Source organism: Zea mays, chromosome 8, assembly GCF_902167145.1.
Source record: "Zea mays cultivar B73 chromosome 8, Zm-B73-REFERENCE-NAM-5.0, whole genome shotgun sequence".
NCBI classification, from domain to species: domain Eukaryota; kingdom Viridiplantae; phylum Streptophyta; class Magnoliopsida; order Poales; family Poaceae; genus Zea; species Zea mays.
In genome coordinates, this window is record NC_050103.1 from 153,720,965 (window position 1) to 153,745,960 (window position 24,996).

At 45.2% G+C, this 24,996-nt stretch overlaps 2 protein-coding genes across 3 annotated transcripts; both read right to left on the reverse strand.

Annotated features, from left to right (window-relative positions):
• Positions 1-4,825: 4,825 nt before the first annotated feature.
• On the reverse strand, positions 4,826-5,670 carry LOC118473222 (cation-transporting ATPase HMA5-like). The gene is made up of 3 exons (XM_035961993.1): positions 5,362-5,670; positions 4,971-5,182; positions 4,826-4,841 (listed from the first exon to the last, which is right to left on the reverse strand). Exons 1-3 carry the CDS (start codon positions 5,626-5,628, stop codon positions 4,826-4,828), a joined length of 495 nt encoding a protein of 164 aa, XP_035817886.1. The 5' UTR covers positions 5,629-5,670.
• A 7,496-nt stretch (positions 5,671-13,166) lies between these two features.
• Positions 13,167-20,372, reverse strand: LOC103636160 (NAC domain-containing protein 73-like). 2 transcript variants are annotated; one of them, NM_001371112.1, is made up of 3 exons: positions 19,728-20,253; positions 19,421-19,622; positions 13,167-14,197 (listed from the first exon to the last, which is right to left on the reverse strand). In NM_001371112.1, exons 1-3 carry the CDS (start codon positions 19,881-19,883, stop codon positions 13,692-13,694), a joined length of 864 nt encoding a protein of 287 aa, NP_001358041.1. In that variant the 5' UTR covers positions 19,884-20,253; the 3' UTR covers positions 13,167-13,691. The 2 variants fall into 2 exon arrangements, with proteins under 2 accessions (NP_001358041.1, XP_035817454.1); XM_035961561.1 differs by lacking the exon at positions 13,167-14,197 and adding an exon at positions 16,362-16,905 and having other exon boundaries at positions 19,728-20,372.
• Positions 20,373-24,996: the final 4,624 nt, after the last annotated feature.

A 24,996-nucleotide genomic window follows, 5' to 3' on the forward strand; every position in this document is an offset into this window, starting at 1 on the left:
ATTCTCAAGTTTGAACCTGAATAGTGTTAGATACAGCATAAATGTAATGGTTAGCATGGTGTCACCTACAACTCCCGTGTAACAGACGCGCGCGAATCAGATGGTTACCGTAAGTTGTGATCCCTTATTGCCTCAAGTTGATTAGACCCTTAAACACTTCTGAGTTGAGTTGGCAAGGTTTCACTTTGAGGCCTTTACAAAGATCCACAAGTATCATGATAACCCGCTAAGGATTCATGTGGTCGCAAAGTATAAAGTCCCACGTCTGCAAGTACTTCCCCTAAGTAGTCTAACCCAAGAGCGAGTCCATACTTCCACGACGCCTCTCCTCTTGCCCCTTTCGAGTAAGGCTAACATATACTAGCTTTCCTAATTACTTAGCCAAGACCAGAGCAAGTTCTTGTAGTTGCACTGTTTTCTCATGTTGTCGCTCTATGTTTCAATTAAATAAAGTGATCTTGCCCACAATTAACAAAACAACATTCACACATGAATATAGCCATATTTAGGTGAACAAAACAATATCCAAATTTATAATAAAACAACATCCATATGAATATAGCAATATCCATATGAACGAAATAGTAACTTATCTCACAATCCAAGTTAAGCACTAGCATGTCTACCCAATAAGGGCCTGTTCGTTTTGCTCTCAATCCATGTGGATTAGGTGGGATTGGATGAGTTTCAATCCTAAATAAGTCAAAATCTTTCATAATTTTTTCCAATCCCATCCAATCCACGTGGGATAGGAATAACCGAACAAGCCCTAATAATAAACATGACCTAAACAAGGTATAGGGAATCAAAACTAGGTATCCTTAATAAGTCTCATCAGGTTAACCTAACTATGCAATGCATAGGTAAGAACATAATAGTAAATATTCTATAGGTTAAAACAATGTGATCAAAGACATAACTTGCCTTCTATAACCAATTCCTGCTGCTCAAAAACAGGTTCATAAGGTCAAACATTTGAGATTCTCCATATTCTATTGGTAGAGTACTGCAACTTCTTTTTTTGACCCGAGGACGATCCCCATACACTTAGTGCAAAGCCATATTCTCAATAGGGCGCACACCAATCCGATATAGTCTTTCTTCCGCCATTAAGGTGGGTCTCATCTAGACTCATCAAGAAGGAGACATGACCGATTTTTTTGTATTTTAGTCTTTTTTTTAAAAAAATCACGTTTAGATCTATAAACGATTTAATGTCGTTTTTTACCCTTTACTTGGCGTCATAGGTCACGGCGTCGAGGTAACACGTCTAGCCGTCATGATCTATGGTGCCGAGATACCGGATACGCTGAACTTCTACCGCTGAGCTCGCGCGTACGTGGGAGCTCGGCGCCGTGGTTTAGGCTGAGTCCAGTGCACAGCCTCCCTCTCGCCCCTGCCACGTCAGCTCTCGCCTCCACTCTCGCCTCTGCAGCTCCAGTGCACAGGCTGCAGCAGGCTACAGCCTCAGGCTATAGCCACATCAACTTTTCTATTTCAGAATTAAGTAATTCACGCGGATTTATTTCAACGCTCAGAAAACACACAACATAATATTTTTTATTGAATTAAAAATTACAAATTGCGTAATAATTAAAATAAAAATACATAATAATTAATAGAAAATTACATAAATCTAATGATTATTATGTCCCCATACATGTTCAACCAAATCATTTAGTAGTTGTGTATACATCGATGTGTCCGTCATCTCGTTGTCCATTTGAATCCTAGCTGCTAGGCTCGGGGTTGTATTGTAGTAGATCGACGGGCCGACTGTAGAATCAACTGTCTCATGTGTCTCGTCTAAATCGGCATCACGCTCGTCATCGATGATCATATTGTGCAAAATGACACATGCACGCATGATCAAACCAAGAGTACGTTTAGAGTAAGAACGTCCAGGAACTGCTATAATGTTGACCCGAGATTTCAACACTCCAAAAGCGCACTCAACATCTTTGCGCCATGCTGATTGAGCATTTGTGAATAACTGATGTTTCTCACTTTGTGGAAGCGGAATACCCTTGATGAACACCGGCCAGGAAGGGTAGATGTCGTCGGCAAGATAGTATCCCATATTGTGTTCATGTCCATTAACCATGAAGTTCACTATGGGTGCTTGACCTTGAAGGACATCCTTGAATAATGACGACTGATTCAGTACGTTAATGTCATTGTTGGACCCGGCCACCCCAAAAAAAGCATGCCAGATCCACCGATCATACGATGCAACAACTTCTAAGATGATGGTGGGATGTTTGATATCCCCCCTTGTGAATTGACCGGCATGGGCGACCGGACAATTCCTCCATTGCCAATGCATACAATCGATACCTCCTCCATGGTTGCTTGCAATGCATTGCACATTGCCCCTTCGGCTCCTTCACTTGAGTTTGTGCTCGAGGAAGACATGACGTGAAGATGAGTAGAAAATACGAGTTTGGAAGAGAGAAATGAGATGAAATGGTGTGTGGAATGAGCTCCACCCGGGTAGGGATATATATTGAGGGATTGGGGATGAAATTTGTGATTTTTTGCAATTTTTTCGAATTTTTTGACTCCAAACGGTCAAAAACGGCTAGTTGCAACGGCTAGCACACGTGGACCAATCAGATCGCGACACGCGGCCCAGTCAGATCGTGTCACGTCGCTCTCGCCCGCGCTCTCGCCCCGCCAGTGCCTCACCTCGCTCTCGCCTCCCTCTCGCCCGCCTCTCGCCCGGGCGGGCGCTCCAGCGCGGGCGAGAGCGAGGCGATACCGCCCGCTCTCGCCGGGCGCGAGCGCCGTCGCCCTGCGACCCTCTCTCGCCCGCCTCTCGCCCACGCGCGGGCGGTAGCGGCTCTCTCTCGCCCGCGCTACCGCCCGCGTTGTCACCAGCCTTCCAAATAAAGTTGTGCTCTTTTGGCTGCCCAATGTTGTGTGGTACAGACTGCAGAGGGGAGAGGACAGGAGAGCAGATGATAGCAGCCAGAAGCGAAGAATTCAAAGAGGAAAACGGGCCAGGAGACAAGGGTCACATGGCGCCTGCCAGCGCTGCCTCTGTACTTGCCGTGGCCACCGCTCATATATGCAACACAAACAGTGATTACAAGCGCGCGAGCACACACTCTCTCTCTCTCTCTTCGTAGACCCATGCTAGTATATCAACGTCTCTTGGAGTATTCATTCTGTACCAAAGTATAATACGTACACAATACTACTCACGTAGACACGTAGTAGTACAAGTACTTCACTCACACATGCACGCCTCGCTCTTTCGCTGCTAGTCTTTTGCACAAGCACCAACCACCTCACAAGCTTGCTACTGAAGACGCACAGTGACCGAATTTTTTGTCAACAAGATGGCGCCGAGCTCTGCCACATACGCGCCAGGTCAGCATAGAGAGTCCAGCGTATTCGGTACCCGACGCTATAGATCATGACGCCGAGACGTCACTACACGACGGTTGATCTTTAGCGACCCTTATTAGGGACCGACAGTTGGTCGCTAAAAGTTATGGACCGACGGTTGGTCGCTAAATGTGTTTATAGCGACGGTCTGTGAGTCGCTAAAAGTATAGAAATTTAACGACTTATGGTCGGTCGTTATAGAGGTAAGTGTGTGACTGATGGTGGGTCGCTATAGGGGTACATGATTTTTGTGTTTCTTATTTACTCACCAAAACCCATCTAAAGGCCTACTAAACAAACAAAGTCTAATGATTTGTAATTAGTTTGGTCCTCTGTTTCTTAACCCAGAAGAAAATAAAACATGTAGTCTGAAATATATTGGGACTACTCATTTAGACTCTGACAAACCCTAGAAACTAGATATGTGCACATGAATTTGTTTTAAAAAAAGAATTAGGGATAGAAAAATATGAATTTCCTTTTATCCTTTCCACCGCCCTAGCAGTTTCTCGACATCTCCATCTCTCCCTACTCAGCCTCTCCTGCACGCCGCCGCCCATGGTACCAAACTCGACCGCTAAAGCCCCTGGCCGAGCTCCCCCATGGCGTCTCCCCCAACCATGGTGCTCTCTGCTCCTCCACGGCGCTGAGCTCCACCAGCCGCTGCTCCTGAATGCCGGCGCCAGCCTCATCTTTGCTCCTCTCTCCCGCATCTCTGCAGCTCGCCCAGGCCGTGGCGTCGCCGGATCCCGCGCGCTCCTGTGTCGTGGCGTCGTCCCCATGTTTTCTCCGCGCCAGCGCGCCACCGGCTCTGCTCGAGCTCCTCCCTCGCCGTAGCTCACAGGTCGCCACCCCATGGCTGCTCCTCCTCTCTCCCTCATCTCTGCAACTCGGCGCCTCCTCTGCTCCTCCACCTGCAGCTCCCCCCATGTTCTGGACGCCAACCCTCCATCCCCCTACCCTCCAGCCATGGATGCCTCAGCTCCCTTTTGCTGCTCGCTAGGGACCAGCTCGGTGCCCTCTCCTCACTTGAAGCCGGCAACATCGCCTTGGTAGTGGTCGAGCAGCACGTCGTCGGCTCCGTGCACTATACCACAACCTAGCTATAACGACTTACTTACAGTCGGTATAAACCGTTATAGCAACGTACTATCAGTCGCTATAGAGTTATACCGACTAACACTTTCTGACGTTGTAAGTGGCGTCGGCATAAACGTATAGCGACAAACATGTTTATACTGACGGACGGTTAGACGTTAAAAAGATATACCGACTAACATATTTATCCCGACGGACAGTCTGTTAGAACTTATACCGACACACTGTCTGATGCGATATATATATATATGTATTTTTATCGACTAACAATCAAACGCTACGACTATATGAGCCTAAAAAATATATTACTAGTAGTTTCCAATTATCATCAACATCAGATAACAATTGTACTGCATTCATACATAGCAATTGTTATTGTATCTAGACACAATGTATAGTGATAGCTACATATCTAGAAAAGCTAGAACGACTTACAATTTGGAATAGAGGGAGTATTTTGGAGGAAAATTGGAAGGTACCATAACATGCCATATACAACAGCCCAGACAATGTAAATTAAAAGGGATATGGAAGGTACTGCAGAGAAGTCTTCAGCTTCAAGCAGCCATTGGGATAATACCTTGTCTTTTCGTTGCTCAATGCCATCTTTTGATGAAGGAAGCTTGCCAAAGAAATGGAAATGCAATGCATAGTCCAAAATAGCTTTGGCAAGAGGATGCTCACTGCTTGCCTGAGTACAGAGCCAAAGCACAAATATCACGTGCATCAATACAAAGTAGCAAAAAAACAAGAGAATGCAAAACATGTCATATTGGTTCCAATAGAGCATCCAAAACAACAGAAAGCAAACTATTTTTGAAATTCCTTGGTATTACTCTAAGGAATAGTTGTAGATCAATTCAGACTAACCTCTGCTGATGCAACTAGCGTGAGGAAATCTCCTAGGTCCATTCCCGGAAAAACCTTTGCAGCTGTTACAATAGCCTTTCCTTGTGTTAGTTTCCCTGTTTTATCAAAAACCACATAATTTACATTTTGAGCTCTCTCCAAAGCATCTCCGCCTTTTACAAGTACTCCATGATTAGCCCCAATTCCAGTCGCTACCATCACAACAGTTGGTGTTGCCAAACCAAGGGCACAAGGGCAAGCAATAACAACAACAGATATGGCAAACATGAGAGAGAAGACAAAGCAATTGCTATTTTCAGCAACCCATGACTTTGGATATGCACCCAACCATCCACACAAAAACCTACAAAAGTAGCCAATGGACAGGTGAGAAACATATTACCATCTCTCCAAATTTCATGGTACTTCTTTTGAACTTACCACGCAGAAAATGTTACTATAGACAATGTGATGACAATTGGAACAAAAATGCTAGCCACCTGAAAAACAAAGGATATAATGTCAGCTATTATCATAGCCTACATGTAAACTATATGTGAAACTTTTAGTAAACATAAGGCTTTTTAGCATGTAAAGTAGTATGACAGTACATATGATTGTACATATTAAGAAAAGACCAGTACTGAGGAAAGAACAAAAAAACAGAGAAGATAGCACAAAATTGTTTAGCCATGACCATGACTGATCTTGAGCTGAATCACTAGCCTTTGCTCTTAGGATAAATGAAGATTCAAGATCACATTTGAATTGCCGGTCGTTTAGCCGCCAAGAATTGGCCCATGACCCGACATTGTGCTTTGTGCCGGGCTGTCCTAGAATCAGGGCTACATCTATTCGTGGAATGCCGGTCCACCAAACAGATTTGGGAGGAGATTGCTGCTTGGGTGGCCATTGAGGACCTAAAGTCGTCCAATTGGGAGCAATTCCCCTCGTTCATAGTTGTCGTGGTCTGTTTTTCTTCTCTACTATGGGGAGGGTTTTTATCCTTGAGCCTGGTGCTTTTGCCTCTGTATTAAACCTATTTAGTTTCTTCTCCTTATCAATACAATAGGCAGACCTCCTGCCTGTATGTTTCAAAAGGATAAATGAAGACAAATCCATGCCTGAAAGATTTGTACCATATTGCAGTTGTAGGCTGGATTATCAAATATTTTACAACAAGTAGCAGTAGAAGTAAATGAACATGTATTGCATAATTTATGGTAGAGTAAATTGTCGTCTTATAAAGGGCAACTAAAGATTCAAGAAAAAAATTACAATTACAGGCCCTCTAAAAGCCAAATAGATACACAAAATGGCATATCGTGCACTTCATTTCCACTGGGGAAAACAACAAATAGATCATAAATAAAGCTTTGAGATTTCAAGTTGCATAGGAAAAAGAAAAACACATGATCAGCAGGGATATATGTGACTGATGTCTACTGACATAAACAACAAATTTCTGATATCTACTGGCATACCAGTTCAAGTTGCCTTGCTGCTGCGTCGCGCGGAGACAGCAACGACGTGGTCACGCGACTGCATTCGTGTCGCTGCAACCTGACCCGACGACGAAGGCACCGTGATCGGGGCGCGTAGGGCGCCTCAGTCGCCGCACCACCAGGAGAACACCCGCCATGCCGAGACCAAGCAGTACCTAGAGGTTAGCGGCGACCCCTAAGGACGCCATGGACGAGGAGGACGGGCTCAGGCTCGTCTGCTCGCGCGCGGCTGTGGACGGCGATTGGCAGCGGCGGCATCAATTTTTGGGTGGCACGCGGCGGCTCGGATTACGGGAAGGGAGATAGAGTTTTGGGCAGCGGCGGCGCGGCTGGTATTTGGGCCGCTCGAGTGCTCGACGCACGGCGCCCCGCTGGCCGCTCGGCGCTCCACTCTCTGCTCGGCTCGGCGCCCCGTTGGCCGCTCTGCTGCGGCAGGCGGTGGCCTGGGTGGTCGGGCGCTCGGCCGGCCTAGGTGCTCAGCGCCCCGCTCGGCCGTGGCCTGGTGGTTGGCGGCTGGCCGTGGAGCCATGGTCCGTGGAGAGTGGAGAATGGCAGCATCTAGCAGCGGCTAGTGGGCTTGGTGGCTAGGGTTAGAAGGACAAGAGAAGGTGCTAGGAGGCTAGGGGGCTGGGGGTTTTTCGCTGGGAGTTGGGGATGCGGGACCGCGGGAGCGGGATGCTAGGTGGCAATTACTCTTTGGTCTTTATTCCGACTGACGGTGAGATGCTATTAGCGAGAATTGCCGACCGACGAAGCGTCGCTATTCATATATAAATATAACGACTGATACTTAGTTGAAATATAGATATATGCCGACTCACAATCTGTGGCAATATATACCGACTAACAGTTCGACGGGAATTCTCTATTTATAGCAACAGTCGTCCGACGCTAATTTGGTGTTGTGGTATAGTGGTGGTTTTTTTGACAGCCCGGCTGCAGTGTCGTCAAACCCCGGTGAGACCTCACTGTCCCTGCATGCCTTGTGTTTGATGTAATGTCAAACCTATAAATCGATGTCGTTTCTTGCAGCCCTCTGTCGATGACGCGTCCGCTCCTTATCCTAGCACCTCGTTGTAACATGGAATACAGGGAGATCCACACCGTTTTGGCAATGCCGCGCAGATCCCGTCACACCAACATTAAAAGGATGCCAACACCTCTCGTCCTCCGCTCATCCTGTTCGCATCCTCTGCAACGTCCACTTCCTGTGTGCGCGCCTTCCATTTCATCTGGTGAGTCCCGAGTACATCCCGATCCTAATTCTTTTTTGCTATGTGTCTGTGTGAACATCTTGTGGTTTCAGTTGCAGGCTGGCGATGCCACCGCTTAATTTTATAGATAAGTTTAACATTGGATTGTTCTGACTTCTTGCACTGATCTGCCATGAATCCTGAAATGTAGTCCCATGTGTGCCATATTTCCTCCATGCATGATTATTAAGTCTGTGTTCTTGAAGTTTCCAATCTCACACGCATGATTAATGTGTAGTTGAGGTTTAATCTGTTACAAAATTAAATTTTAGTTTTCAATAATGGTTGCTCACGCAAGTAGTAGTTTGTAGAAATACACTTATTCTATTCATAGTGTTTTTGCCTGGTATTCTAAGAGATAAGCACTACCATTTGTCCTTCAGCTAATGTTCAAGTAATCTGAACACTACTATAAATTAATGCGCACATCAGCTTCTTTTCTGTATTTGGCAATGGACAATGAATGTGGTAGCTGACCTATTCAGTAGTAACTTATTGTGTTCTCTTAATATGCTGCATCAATGCTTAATAAATTATTAACATATATTGTTGTTTAGGGGATATCCGCTGGTGGTTTTCTTCGGTTATTTTGTTGGGTTGCTTCAAGCTCATGCAAACTATCCTTGCGTATCAAGAGTGAACAAACTTGTAAAGTTAGTATTTTCAGTTTTTGTTCCATGTATGTATTACTCACTCGTGTAAAGTTTATTTTATGTGCGTTTTAATTTTTCAAAACATTATCTTAGCCTGTCAGGTTCTAGAATACAACCTATTCAGTAGTAACTTATTGTGTTCTCTTAATATGCTACAACCTTCTCAGTAGAATACAACCTACTGAGAAGCAACTTCCATTTTGCTCTAATACCAAATTCCCTACTGGGAAATGAATGTTTTCTTTGATTGCATTTGTTTCATCCGGCATCCCACAATTATAATTGTTCAATATATGTATGCATTATACTTCTCAGTTCTGTCAACTTATTGAACTTTGTGGTTGAAGTATTTTTCCTTCATGTATTACAGTGCAGAAAACAAAAGGATCTTTACCTTTGGATGGTGAAGTCTCATGGAGGGTCAATGGCAACCAAATTGAAATAGCTGCAAGGCCATATGCTTTTATCAAGTTTGGTATGGTTCTTGAGTTCACTTGACAGCATTGCTTCGATTATCATTTCAAATTCTACCACTTTAAAACTTATGCCTCTTTCTGTTCTAGATACATTCATCCATAAGACTAAGAAACTGTATTTGGATACAAGAACTCAGAGAAACCTCGCAAAATTGAACGATGAACTCTATGAGGTGCATCAAATTATGACTCACAATGTTCAAGAGGTTCTTGGTGTTGGTGAAAAGCTAGACTGTAAGATCTCAATAGTTTTCTGCCAACGTTTGGTGATGTCGATAGCAGTTTGATGGAACAAAAATTCAACACATCAGATCTATTTGGTGATAATTAGTTGCAATGCTGGAAGGGGTTTGCAAATACCCAAATAGAAGACTATAAATTGAACTTGTCTTGCTCGGTCTGCTCTATTTGCATTTGTCTATCGAATAATGTGCTTATGCACGCAGGGAACCAAGGCCTGGTTATTTGCTGGACAAATACTCCTATGACTCTTCTACACGTGGTACCACCTTAGGTTTCAGATATTTGATGTCTTTGCTAGAACAATACAGGTACCCCTTTTGTTTTAATTACCTTTATTGTTCTGTTTAGATGGTGAGGCTATGTAGAAGAACACTACAGCAAGTTCTTCTTAGGAATAAGGTAATAAATTTTGTTCAAGAAGAAACACTTTTATATTTGCTTCAGCTTAATGCTTGTTTGATTTTCGTGGTTCTTCGTTTAATAATTTTGGTAGAAATAAACAAAAGTAATTTGCAAGCACCATGCCCATCTTGCTAAAGATCTTTCTGCTATGTGCAAAGGTATACAACTCACGGTTGATGAGGTACAAAGCATAGCACAAGACCTAGAGAATGCCTTTCATAATATATATGATGATCTTTGCAGGATACCACCTTCAGCATTTGACAGGAGTGCTTACATGGATGTGCTTATTAAATCACAGCCAATGAGGGATTGATGTAAGGCTGATATACCCATAAATAATGCAATGGGCAACAGATCTAGGACAATAGTTGGAGTGATGTAGTTGTGGGCTTTTGAACTACTTCAAGCTGGAGTGATGTCGCTGTGGTGCTTTTGTGATTGATCATCTCTGGAGCTTTTGTCAATGATCTAGCTAGCTATCTGTAAATGATCTAGTTGTGAATGATATTATAATTGTGATGCTTTTGTGAATATATAATTGTGGTGCTTTTGTGTTTATGTGATGGATCTATGACTATGGTATACTGATAAACTGTGTATGTCTTTATGATTTGTGTATAAAAATCTGTGATTTGTGGTGCTTAATTAAATGTATATTATTATTAATAACAACTGTAAAAAGGGCGACTTTCTGTTGGTTGTTAAATGTATAGTATGACGACTTACGGTTGGTTGCTAAATCTATAGTACAGCAACCCACGGTTGGTCGCTAAATATACAATATTAGCAACGGACGGTCGGTCGCTAAAAAGATGTCGATCGCTAAAGCCTTTAGCGACGGCACTTACAACGACCATCCTTATGGGTCGCTAAAAGTTTTTAGCGACCAACCGTAGGTCGCTGAAGGCCGTTTTAGTAACCAACCGTAGGTCGCGGTAAGTGAACCGTCGTGTAGTGCGTGTTATCTCGGTGTCGTGACTTATGACGCCGAGCAAAGGTTTAAAAACGACATTAAGTTATTCAGAAGTCTAAAAGAGATATTTTTCAAAAAATGGTTGAAATACAAAAAATTCGGGAGACATGATTGGCTGACTTGGCCACTGTTGCCCACAAGGCACGTCATAAGACCATGACCGATGCACAACCCCGCACCAGGCAGCCGGCAGCTGTTGTTGCCGCCCTTGCTGCTGGTTGTGTCATTAGATATCCGAAGGAAACGGAGGTGGACGTTGTGGATTTGCGGAGGAAGAAGAGGACATCAGTTACATGATGACCCTAATCCAACAATGAGCAGCGAAGGCGACGTCGCGGTGGCCAAGGCCGTGCTGTAGTAGCATGACACCTATTGCGGCTGTTGCTGCACCACTCGCTTGCCTTGCAAGGAACCTCGTGGACGGACTATGGCTTCCAGGGAAGGACGGTGGGGGCGCTGCTGACTTGAAAGATGGTGGAAGCGATCTCTAGCTATGTATCAAGTACAGCAACCCCCGACTTGCGCATCTACATGAAGGGACGAGGCAAATGTGAGCAGGGGCAGTCATATGCAGAATCACGATGCCTATAGATCGAGCATGAGCATTAGCGCTGATGGCCAAGCGCCCTCCACACACACGACTAGGGGTGGTAATGGATCACGATCCAAATGTTTCTTCATAAAATGGTAGCACCATAAATAAATTTTAGTTCCAATTGAATGGAAATATGGTTCGATCCTAATCCGATCAGATCCTTAAATATTATGTGTAAAATGTAGAACTCATTGTCACACATACACACGCCAGGTGGTCATGTTTCTGCTTGCGCATCTCCCGCACACTTCGTCGTGCTAGGAAGTGGTCATGTTTCTGCTTGCGCATCTCCCGCACTCTTCGTCGTGCTAGGAAGCCACGAGCAGTAGCCTACAGTCCCACATCCACCAATGTCTAAAGTTGTGGGGCCAACGCCAGCTACCGCTCATGTTGCATTGCTGCCTTGTATTGCAGCAGCTCCAGATGAACCACTAGGAGTGAGAGGCTTGCATCTTTGCGATATCAACCCTTATGTTGGCGCACAAGTCCACCATCGATGGAGATGGTGATGGCTGAGCCATGGCTTCCTCTAGTGTCATCGCCCATGGAGATGGTGATGGCTGCATTGACGACCGTGCCACAAGCGCAACGACCGCCCATGTGAATATCGACCGTGTTGGATACGATGACTTGACGAAATTGGCAACAGAGACGGCTATGGCTTTCAACAGCAAGGCTGCTGATGCAGAGGACCGAGCAGCAAGGACACCAAGCCGCTACTGTCGCTTGAAGGTACGTCATTGAGTGCGCGGGTGAAGGATTAGATGAAATTAGCAGCATAAGCCATGCAACGTAGGTCAAAACTCTACATAAAGGTAGTCCACTTTGGCCAAACAGGGCATTTGTTGAGTATCATGTGTACTCATCCTTGTTTTCAGACAAATAATAAGTTTACCTTGGTGCAACCCATGCTTGGGTAAAGAAGCTGATAAAACTAATCTCTAAGAGTTTGAAGACTTTGTCAAGTATGAAGAATAGGCCTACGATCTCCCCGAGTCAGATGCATGTCGAGGGTCATGTTCTCCCTCGTTTCTCTATGCTTCTATTTCTACGTAATTATTATTGCATAATGTTATATTGTCTAATGATGTAAAGTTCTCTCTTATTATTCGAGCATTGTACATTGATATGTTATTTGTGTAATAGTTGTGTACGTAATTCGGATCCTAGCACGTATATGGTTTGTATTCGGTTTGTCTTCTGAAATCGGGTGTGACATGATTTGTCTTCTAAAATCGGGTGTGTGTCCATGCATTGTATATTATTAATATAGGAGGATGGTATGGAATTCTTCAATGGGACTAGGATTTTATACAGCACTTTCTCCTTAGACCATATCATTCTTAGAAATATGCCAAGGACTTGAGCGGTTACTAAAAAGAAAAATGTTGATTTTCTATGGACAAAACCGATTATATATATGAGGGCAGCATGCATAGATATCTTTAACCTAGGTATGTTATGAGGCAAGTATATTTGATGCTTTGCGATCTTTGGCAAGGGAACGACGAGAGATCTACATTGAGTTCTCTATTAGATGGCAGAAAAATAAAAAAGTTCAAATAAATTTATCAAGTCCCTAGAATACAACTTAGACAGACAAGTCCAGTGGCCAGAAAATCCATATATGATTATATAAGACTTTCTTAAAGAGAATTCCAAGTATTTTCATAAGAGCGAAGCAAATTAATAATCAATATATGAATGTAATCAAAGTTATACATTGCTTATTTTACTTTGCTCGAAGAAGGGTTGAGCAACAATCAACAAACTTATACACCAGATGCATTCTTCAAAAAGAAAGGTGCATTGTATACATGCATGTACAAGCCCTTTAGTTAATTAAGAACTAACATATCATTAAACAAAAAATTGATAGCGACAAGTTACGTATATGTGTAACAATTAATGAACAATGTATAGTTGTACCAATCCCTACACTTCAGCATCTGTACGTCAAGCCGCCACTCAACCACGTACTCCAGTCCTCTTATATATTGTCCAGCATTACGGTTCAGTAAACTCGTCCACCGCCTGCAGTAAGCTATTGCGTTCATGACGGTGCCATTATCCCTGCCTCCATTTGTCTCTCTCCCTTCTACCTATATCAGTTGAATAGTTGCACTTGCACGTCTTGGTCAGGGTCCAAAGCCAGCAGCTCCTACTGTAGTGTGCACCTCAAAGCCAGCAGCTCCCACTATAGCAGAAGCAGCCGCCCCGTTGTTAGGAGCCGTCTGGTTGTAGCCGATTAGCGCCCCCCCCCCCCCCCCCCCCCCCGGCTATAGAAATCTACAATGCCTACTTCCTTCATCAGCATGCTGTTCTCGTCGTCGCCGCCATTGCCACCGTCATGGTGGTGGTGACCAGTCGTCGCGCTGGCAGCCAGTGGGACAGCGTCCCTAGCTGTCGACGAAACGGTGCCGCACTGCCTCGGCTGCGTCTGGTAGAACACCTTGGAGACAACGAGCTCGCCGTCTTTCTCCTCCTCGTCGGACCCCATGTGGTACTGATGCATCACCCAGTTTGTCTTCTCCGGCTTCCGCTGCTTCCCGTAGTTAGTGTAGAGTACCAGAATCTTCTTGTAGCCGCTGAGTTTTCCGCCGGTGAACACCGGCCGGGTCTTGCCCGTCTTGTGCCACCGCGTCTCGCCTCCCTCCTCGTCGGTGTGGACCTTCCGCCGCTTCCTCGTCCCCGTCGTGTAAGCCTTGGACGGGCGGTGGAAGAAGTGCCGGATCAGTCCGTCTTTGCCGACACCTGAAATTGATCAAGACATCGTTCATCAAATATGTCAAGAGATGAAAAATGTGTCAGCATAGGACACATTTTTACATGCTCAGTCAACAAACGACCTAGATTCTTCGTCACACAAAATAAAAAGGGATATAAAATGTGTTCTTTGCCTATTACGATTGGCAGAGATATAAAATATTAAAAGACATATAGCGTTGTATTTTCCCAGTGTGGTGTTTCACCTTCGCAAATAAAGAAAACCTTAAAAGTGAATATTCATGCCCATACAAGTCTTACCTATATGCTAGTTAGAAGTGTTAGTCATGTGCTAAAAAAGAGAGATCTTAAAAACTTTCGGCCATCAATTTTGTAAACTCTAATTATTATTGACGACAATAAAAATAGAATATATTATGTTTTTTCTAGAAAATACCAACCTATGCTATCACGAAAAATATCTACGCGCGCTCGATCTGGTTCTGGTTCTGGTTCTGGCTCGAGCGGATTGCAGCGTAAAACGTGACCTAAAACAGCGTAAATGAATACGAAATTTAGCGTAAATCTTATATCTGTTTTGTAACAGCAAACGGGGCCTAAAATTACGGCGTAAAAATCGCATGCAGCCGATCGTGCGCGGGTTCTGGCTCAGGCGGATTCCAGCGTAAAACGTGAGCTAAAACAGCGTAAATGAGTACGAAATTTAGCGTAATTACTATATCTGTTTTGTAACAGCAAACGGAGCCTAAAATTACGGCGTAAAAATCGTGTGCACCCGATCGTGCGCGGGTTCTGGATCGGGTGGATTTTAGCGTAAAACGTGAACCAAAACAGCGTAAATGAGTACAAATTTTATCGTAAATCATCGATCTGTTTCGTAACGACAAATGGGTCTCGAATTACGGCATGAAAATCGCCACAGGCGCTGTCTCGGGCGGATTTCGGCATAAAACGTGAACCAAAACAGCGTAAATGAGTATGAATTTTAGCGTAAATCATCGATTGATTTCGTAACGGCAAATGGGGACAAATTACGGCGTAAAAATCGTGCGCGGGTTCTGGCTCGAGCGGATTTAAGTGTAAATCGTGAACCAAAACAGCGTAAATGAGTATAAATTTTAGCGTAAATGAATAGAAATATCAGAAACAGACAAATAGATGGAAGCGGATCCATGAACTGAAATATAGGTCATAAAATCCTATTGACATTGGCATAAATATGTATACAAAATAGCATAAAAATAGGATCGCCGTCCTGCGGAACCAGCGCCTCGCATCTGGGATGCCCACTTCGTGCCTAGGGGAGGATGCCGTCGTCGCTAGCGCCTAGGGAAATCCGCCGTCGCGACCGCTGGCACATCGCCGTCGTGCACACCTCATGGGGCCGCCGCCGCGTGCGTGCCCTCGGGATCCGATGCCGCAGCGTGTCCCTAGATTCGCCGTCGCGCCACAGGAATCCGCCATCGCGAGCGTGTCCCCAGATCCGCCGTCGCGCCTCAGGGATCCGCCGTCGCGAGCGTGTCCCCAGATCCGTCGTCGCGCCACAGATGCTGGAGCGGCGGTGGCGGTGGCGGTGGCCATCGCAGAGACGGACGGGACAACCGCCGTTGTCACCGGGCCTAGGGTGCGCTGTCGTCGTCCGTCCGCTTCAAGAGCGCCGTCACCGCTTGCTCGCCTGCCTCGGAGCGTCGTTGTCGCTTGTTCCTGGTGGAGCGCCGCCGTCGGTCGCCTGCCTCGAGGTGACACCGCTGCTGGCCCCCAGGATCACCGCCGCTCGCACGCCCTAGAGAACCGCCGCCGCCGCTAAAACCTAATTCCTGGCGGCGTGGGGGTGTTTTTATAGTGGTGGCGTGGGCCGGATCGGGGGCCCGATGCACGTAATATGCGCAGACTATATTTGCATAAACTGATACACACATCAGCATAACTCGTATTATATTTTGCCGTAAGCAGTTAAATACAATAAGTCAAAAAGGGTCCGGTGCGGTCGCGCACCTGGTCGGTACGTGGTCGGGGCTTCCTATAGTTAAATAGAGCCTAGGGCTCTAAATACATATACTATATATATATATATATATATATATATATATATATATATATATATATATATATATATATATATATATATATATATATATATATATATATATATATATATATATATATATATAGTATATGTATATATATCTTATCTATCTTTGCCAACACAAATGATAATATAAAGTAACCTCTCGATTTTGATACAAAGCGGGCATTAGAAAGGTAATCTAAAGTATCCCCCAAATTATCTATGGTAAGGTACGTAATCTATAGTTCAGGCGACGTTTCCCTAAACATTCGTTCATATGTCAAGGGAAGAATTGTAGGCGTGGCCCATGTAAACTGGGGAGGTGGGAGAGAGAGGATCAAGACTGGATTAGAGCCCCTGCAGCACCAAGTAATCCAGGGAACATGGTTACCATGGAGCAACTTGACGGCAAACTTCAGAAGAAGACATTGGTTTTGAAGCTTAAGATTTTTTATGGCAAGACCACCGATGTCCTTGAGGCGACAAACGTTGTCCCAGGCAACAAGACATTTAAAACCATAGCACAAATCCGTAACCCGTCTAGAAGAACACACGGCGAAGGCGATCAATGGCATTAAGCACCCGATTAGGGACCACCATCGCCGACATATAGTTAAGAGGCATTGCAACACGGTTGCGGATCTTAGATTTCCAGCCGGCAAGGTACCTGTCGCAGGCATCAATTAAGGGAGAGCAATCAGAAGGTTTAATCTTATGGGGGTGAGAGGAAGCACAAGGTAAGGTTGAGGGAAGCCTGAGACGGTTTACTCTATCGACAGGAAAAATATCGAAGGTTGGCGATAAACAGGATTATAGGATTTATCGGAATTTTATCGGCGATAGACAAAATTTGTCGGTACAAATTTGAAGAAAATGACTCAGTTTGTTTAAATGTTATATAAATTATATTTAGACATTTAACAAATGCAAACAACACAGACCATCTAATCAAGTAAATTTAGGGTTTTTAGTGTTCTGGAAGAAAGTGAGAAGACATATACCAACTGACTTCTAATTTGAACATTTTATAGTGCCAATTCAAAAAATTTGAAAATTTCGGCTGATAGAGAAAAAATATCGGAGCTCACCGATAAACAGGAAAATCGGGTTTATTCGATATCATATCGCCGATAAAGTTTTCCAATAGGTGTGCCCAGGATGCCCGCCAGTGTGCAAGCTTTCTCCGGAGGCACACAAACGGGAAGGAAAGCAGTTTTACGGTAGTTTATGGTTAAACCAGTCGCAACTCGCAAGCACGAAATCATCAAGAGCATCTTTAACGGACAAGATGGCAGAACCTGAGGCTTTCCGAAAAACAAGTGTATCGTCCGCGTGTTGCAAAACTGGGCAAGGATCGTTTTCAAGAACAGGATGGCAAAGGTGATGGGCCACCCCTCTAAAAATAATGAGGCGATGTAAGACATCACCGACAACAATGAAGAGATATGGAGAGATCGGATCGCCTTTAGGGTTTACGACGGAAATTTCCAAAATTTCCTTGATTTTGGTGGGTCCGAAAAATATATGTTTCTGAAATTGAAATTTTTTAATATAAATTATAACGTTTTTAAAAAAAATTAAATATATTTGATTTTTGAACTATAATTTCCGAAATTTCGGAAATTTCCTTTTTTTGCTGGGGACCGGATTTTTTTCCTGAAACTGTAAACTCGGGAATATAAGATTGGATGGGTTTCAATTCTAAATAAATTAAAATCTTTTATAATTTTTTATAATTCCATCCAATCCATAGGATAGGAATAATCGAGAGGATCTACCAGAGAACTAAGAATATTGTGCATCCAATTACACCACAATGGAGAGAAACCCCGGTGCTGCACGCAGGATGAGACCAAGGCTCCTCCAGTTTACAGAATCAAAAGCCCTTATGGAAGTCAATGTTGAGGACAATGGTGAACTTACGACATTTGAGAAGTAGCGCAATAAAAGGTCCATGGCGTATCATAATTTTTCCCAATGTTTCTATGTGGTGTTTAAATGCACTAGAACTAATAGTTAGTTAGCTAAAAATTATTAGTAGAATTAGCTAGCTAACAAACCGCTATCTAACTATTAACTAATTTTTCAAAAATAGCTAATAACTGAACTATTTAGCTAGGATGTTTGGATGTCTCAACTAATTTTGTCACTGCCTATTAGTAGCTATAGTGTATTCAAACAACCCGTATATATGGCGCACAAACCCAATTTGACCCCTCCAACCAAGGTATAGTTATAGTACATTCAAACAACCCCTATATATGGCGCACAAACCCAATTTGAACCCCCTCCAACCAAGGTAGGAATGAAGGGTTGGAGCCTCTGAGACCAAAAAAACAATTTTGACAGGACGGCGAAAATCCGACGGGGCGCCCTATCGCGGAGTCTTTTTTTTTAGGCAGAAGAACAATGAAGAATCTATTAACTCTTTCCAGATCAACCGAGCGAGCACGGAAAGGTGAAGTGATATCCCAAGTAGCAGGGTAAAAGCTGGGGCCAAAGCCATCGATCCCGGGGCTGCTGGAGTCTTTCTTCATGCACGCACTTAACCACCGTTTGATCTGATGTTGCGTACACTGCATGGAACTGTGCTGTCTCATTCTATCGTTTTCAACTAAACTACATATGCGAACAAGTAGGACAAGAAGTTACTTCAAAGGCACCCTTTATAGAGATTTATACGGCATCCCGCTCAAAAGCAACTAAACGGATACATGATAAGCTAAAACGCACATGTAGACATGCAGTTTTACATGTATATATCTGACGTGAGTGTGCTGACAATGCGGCACACTAATTTCTAGGAGCAGCCCTGGCCGATTGATTTAAGCAAGACCACCCAATTGAAAACGACTGGTAATTTAAAAGAACAACTAGTCGATCGTCTATGATAAGCTAGCGCGCGCGCATGAAAGATATATCTTCGTTGTCGAATGGTGCATGTTTGGTTTGTGACTAACTATGACACATTTTATCTAAGGTTAGTCGTCTGAATTTAAAAACTAATTTTAAGCAGAAAAATTAGACAAAGTGTGGTAAGTTATGCACCAAACCAAACATGGCCCTAAATCTGAGAGAGATGATAGATGGAGCTATTCTTTTCTCTTTTTTTTTTCCTTTTGATAGATGATGTAATTCAGCAGCACTCAAAAAAAACTTTGTTGGCGTGGCTAGCTACTGACCAGGAAGTCTCTCCGGATGCGTGTAGCAGATGCCGTTCTCGCCCTCGATGGTGGGGATGAACTCGTCGACGAGCGGGTGCAGCTTGCGGGTGTCCGGCCTCGCCTTCCCCTCCAGGTGCTCCAGCAGCTCCTGGTCCGTCGGATCGAACTTCACGCCCGCCGGCAGCCCCGGCAGGTCCTGGATCGCCGCCGCCTGCTGCACCTGATGGACGACGATCCGATCGCTAGCGTGCGTGTGAGTGAGTGGTGTCGTCCATTCCATGCATGAATGTAGCTAGCTAGCTAGATGGCGTGTGGTGTGGGTAACCTGTTCGTCATACTGCGCGCGGTGTCCGCAGGAGGGGCAGGTCCTGATGAGGTTGACGTGGGAGGAGGCCTGCAGCTGCTGTTTCTTGGCGGCGGCGGCGGTGGCCAGGTTGTCCTCCACGGCACGCACGTCGTTGAAGCTGTTGCACCATGTCATGGCCGTCGACGACGACGATCGATCTCCGCCGGCCCCAAGCTAGCCTAGCCTTGTCACCACGTCCCGGCCCTCCTCTTTCTACTAAAAGCTAGGGGGGAGGGAAGCAGGGGAAGGGATAGCAGAGAGAGAGAGATAGGGAGGGAGATCGATCGAAAGCCTCTTGTTGTCCGCTTTGCTCCTCAGCTCGCCCCCATATGAGGCAACGCCAAGGCTGATCCCCAGGGGAATGACAGGCCGCGCAAAAGAAGAGGGCGAGGGAACAAAGTGGCCGAGACAAGAACAAAGAGAGAGAAAAGAGGGCAGGGAGAGGAAGCTTGTCCCTGTTAAAAGCTACCGGCCGCTTGGTGCGCGGCGCTACCTTCCGTCTCTCGCTGGGAGAACAGACCAAGAAAATCGATCGCCACTAGTACCCCTACCAGATGCGCCACGAGCTGGCTGCGAGCACGCTGCCCGTACTGGCAATATTCAACATCTAATAAATAACAAAAGAAACCCACCGGCCGTAGCACGCTGCTAGCTAGGACCGATCGCTCGATCGGCCGAGCTAGAGATGGACGACCGTATACCTTCAGCTCGACCGATCGATCGCAGTGTTATATACAACGAGGAGTTATATAATTAGATAGATGTTTTGGTTCAAATTTAGATAGATTAGAAATCCAGTTTAATATTGTATTGCATTTATTTAGCATTCTTAAAATCGGCTTTTATACTTCATCGTCATCATCTACCTTCACGGATTCTCTTTCTCGGATCACCCATCTTCGAGAAATTGATGAAGTCCAACCATGTGCTACGACATGCGTTTTCTGACTGGTGACATCAAGGCGTCGTCGGCCAAAATATTCTAGAAAGACGGTGATGGAAAAGAGATCGAGGTGGACAATATAAAGTATGAAGATTGAGAAGGCAGAGATCAGCAAGTCCTGAGCTATCTCCTCTCGCTGCTATTAAATGACATGTTGGTTCTAGTTACTTCGATCAAGATCATAGTGAAGCCTGGACAGAGATCCAAGGCGCCTTTGCCTCACAAACAACAGCAAGAACCATCAATGTATGGTTGTTTCTAACAAATACCAAAAAGAGTAATCTATCAGTTTCTGAATACTTTGAACAAATGAAGTCCTTGGGCGATGAGATGTCAATAGTTGGTCAATCTCTAGAAGATAAAAATCGATGAAGTATATTCTCATAAACCTCAATGACGACTAACTCCCACTAGTTTATGTTATTACACCAGGAAGAAGCCAATCATAGTTAGCGAGTTGTTCGATCAGCTTCTGAATTTCGAGACTATACTTATCTCTAATAGTAGATTTGTCAACGCCACGAGCCGACAATGTGTGCTACTCGAGGATGAGGTGGGATTTGTGGATGCCTAGGTGGAGATAGCGGTTTTGGACATGGTAACAACAGGGGGCGTGACCTAGCAACTCTAACCAGAATCGTGGTAGATCAAATGAGAAAGTCACATGCCAAGTTTGCTTCAAGAAGAACACAACTACTGAGTGTCGGCATAGATTTGATGAAAAATTTGTCCCAAATAAAAAACTTGTTGTCTCTATCACATGTTCTTATCAAACTGATCCAAGCTAGTACATAGATTCTAGCATCACCGATCACATCACTGGAGAGCTAGAAAAACTCGTTATCAGACATAAGTATCAAATAGGAGATAAAATTCACATCACCAATAGATCAGGTATGAATATCAGTTATGAAAGCTCTTTGTGGGTTTTGGTGGATTGGATGACAACCCAACTAAAGACTAACAGGTGTGCCAAGTGTTGAACAGATGCTTAGTGCAAAGCTTACAGGGTTCAACACAAGTGAACAAGCGTGATGGTCCAAAGACTAGAATGTTTATGGATAATGGACGTCACAAGTAAGATGAACATTGCTTAAGTGAGACCCGGTGTGCGTAACTCGGAGACAACTGATCAAGCCAAGGATGCAGCCAAGAAGAGCTTTGAGGTACCGAGTGCACGAGAGAAGGTTAAAGAGGTCGAGGAACCCATAGACATGGGTAAAGAAGAAGACATGCAAAATCAAGGTTGATCGAGTTGAGAAGAGATATGGTGCATCGAAGATCATGACTTAAGAACGTGACTTATAACCAATGAAGTAATACTATGGTTATGTGGTGTAAGTCACAAGGCTCAAGATGAAGCTCAAGAAGTGAACAAGGTCACTAGAAGGAGTAATGTCAAAGCCAGAACTGGAAGCAACCCAAAAGAGCTAAGTTCACTTTGACCTTTAGTATGGGTTGTTCCTGTGTTTGGATATGTTCTATATGACCTTTGCAGGGTGTTGGAGGCTTGGAGCTCATATATGTCAATCTAGATCAAGTCAAGTTGACTTGATGGTTTAGAGTCCAACATAGACCTCAAACATGCCAAAATGGGTAAAACGATGAAAAGATTAATTATGTAAGGCTAGAGTGGTCAACTATGTTGCATACACCTTTTACAACATGTTTGGTACTTTGATTTGCTCTAACTCTTTTTGTAGAGAAAGTGTCATTCTAAGCTCTGTTTGAGGAGAAACAGAAAATCTAGGAGAAGAATGGGAAAGAGGTAACTTTCTGGGACTAAGTCAATTGTATTATACTCTAATTGTGTTTGTCTAAGTCTCTAGAAAATTCTCACAAAAGTTGAAGTCAATGGAGAAAGAATGGAGGAAAAAGCACTTAGTGTGTTGTTGGCTGGCACACATGATAGTGAATAGTAACATATACGGTGCACAGGATAGTGAATAGGAACGTGTTCGGTGCACACATGACAGTGAATAGGAACGTGTTCGGTGGACACATGACAGTGAATAGTAACATATCCGGTGCACACAACATAGTGAACAATAACCTATCCGTTGCACACAGGACAGTGAATAGTAACATGTTTGTTGCACACATCATAGTGACAGTAACCTATCCGTTGCACGCAGGACAATGAATAGTAACATGTCTGGTGGACATGACAGTGAATAGTAACATGTTCGGTGCACCAACGGCTAGTTCTTTGTAGAGAAGGAAACCGACAATCAGATATGTTGGTGATATATATTATGGATATGTTATAAAACCGTTACTATGCAATATATTACATTATTATGTATATCAAACAATTAGACTATATACGTTGTTATACGGACCATTTTTTACCCTTACGGAGCGTTTGGATCCATTTATTTTGGAGGAATTGAAATTTACTTAATAAAGCAACCTATTTAGCTTGGAATTTAACATTCCACCACTTTTCAAAGTTCATATATAAGCCTATCTCAAATTCATGGGGTGGAGCATGAGAAATGATTTTATATATCAATAGAATTTGTTTCTACTCTACAACTTATAGGACGCTCTTCGACTAACTCATCTATAGTAAAAATGTAGCACATAAATATCTCCGACGTCTTGCTAATAATAGTATACAAATATATTTTGTATAAAACTGAATTAGCTTAATTGATATGTGCCTAAATTACTATTAGGCCCCGTTTGTTTCATTGAAATTGCATTACATTCTAATAATTATAATTTAGACACAAACTAATATAGTTAATATATTTGTATATAGGGGTTTTTATGGTGGTGCCCTCAGTTTTGCTGGTGTGCTCATTTTTACCCTTAGTTGTGTTTTTTGCTTAGTTTTGCCCTTCCAGTGCTATAGAACAGAAGGGCAAAACTGAGGAAAAAACACAACTAAGGGTAAAAATGAGCACACCAGCAAAACCGAGGGCACCACCATATAAACACTATTTGTATATGTAATTTGTTTGCATATTATCTGTCGGCGTTTCGAGACCGGGGGGTCCCCGAGCCGACGAGTGAATGCGCTGCGTGCCCCAGCCCAGATGGGTCGAGCGCGTGGGCGAGCGCGAAGGGGGGAGAGGCGAGGCGGCCGGAGACGGGCGTGAGAGAGGTGGAGATCCCGCGGCCTTCGTGTTCGTCCCGCGCCCAGGTCGGGTGCGCTTGCAGTAGGGGGGTTACAAGCGTCCACGCGGGTGAGGGAAGCGAGCGGCCCCAAGAGAGCGCCTGTCTCGTCCTCGTCCCCGCGTGGCCAACCTTCTCTGAGAAGGCCCTGGTCCTTCCTTTTATAGTCGTAAGGAGAGGATCCAGGTGTACAATGGGGGGTGTAGCAGAGTGCTACGTGTCTAGCGGTGGAAGAGCTAGCGCCCTAGGTACATGCCAATGTGGCAGCCGGAGAGGTCTTGGCACCTTGCTGGCGTGATGTCGTGGCTGTCGGAGGAGCGACGGAGCCTGGCGGAGGGACAGCTGTTGGAGCGGTCGAGTCCTTGCTGACGTTGCCCTGCTTCCGTAAGAGAGCTGAGAGCCGCCATCGTCACAGAGCTTGTGGGGCGCCATCATTGCCCATCTGGCGGAGCTGGCCAGATGGGACGCCGGTCTTGTTCTTCGTGACCCGAGTCGGCTCGGGGTAGGATGATGATGGCGCTTCCTGTTGACGTGGCGGGCCTGCGCCCTAGGTCGGGCGACGTGGGGGCTCCTCCGAAGCCGAGGTCGAGTCTGTCTTCTGTTGCCGAGGCCGAGTCCGAGCCCTGGGGTCGGGCGAGGCGGAGATCGTTCGGCCGAGGCCTGGGCGGAGTCCGAGCCCTGGGGTCGGGCGAGGCGGAGTTCGTCGTCTTCCGGGGCTGAGCCCGAGTCCGAGCCCTGGGGTCGGGCGGAGCGGAGTTCGCCGTCTTCCGGGTCTTAGCCCGAGTCCGAGCCCTGGGGTCGGGCGGAGCGGAGTTCGCCGTCTTCCGGGTCTTAGCCCGAGTCCGAGCCCTGGGGTCGGGCGGAGCGGAGTTCGCCGTCTTCCGGGGCTGAGCCCGAGTCCGAGCCCTGGGGTCGGGCGGAGCGGAGTTCGCCGTCTTCCGGGTCTTAGCCCGAGTCCGAGCCCTGGGGTCGGGCGGAGCGGAGTTCGCCGTCTTCCGGGTCTTAGCCCGAGTCCGAGCCCTGGGGTCGGGCGGAGCGGAGTTCGCCGTCTTCCGGGTCTTAGCCCGAGTCCGAGCCCTGGGGTCGGGCGGAGCGGAGTTCGCCGTCTTCCGGGGCTGAGCCCGAGTCCGAGCCCTGGGGTCGGGCGGAGCGGAGTTCGCCGTCTTCCGGGTCTTAGCCCGA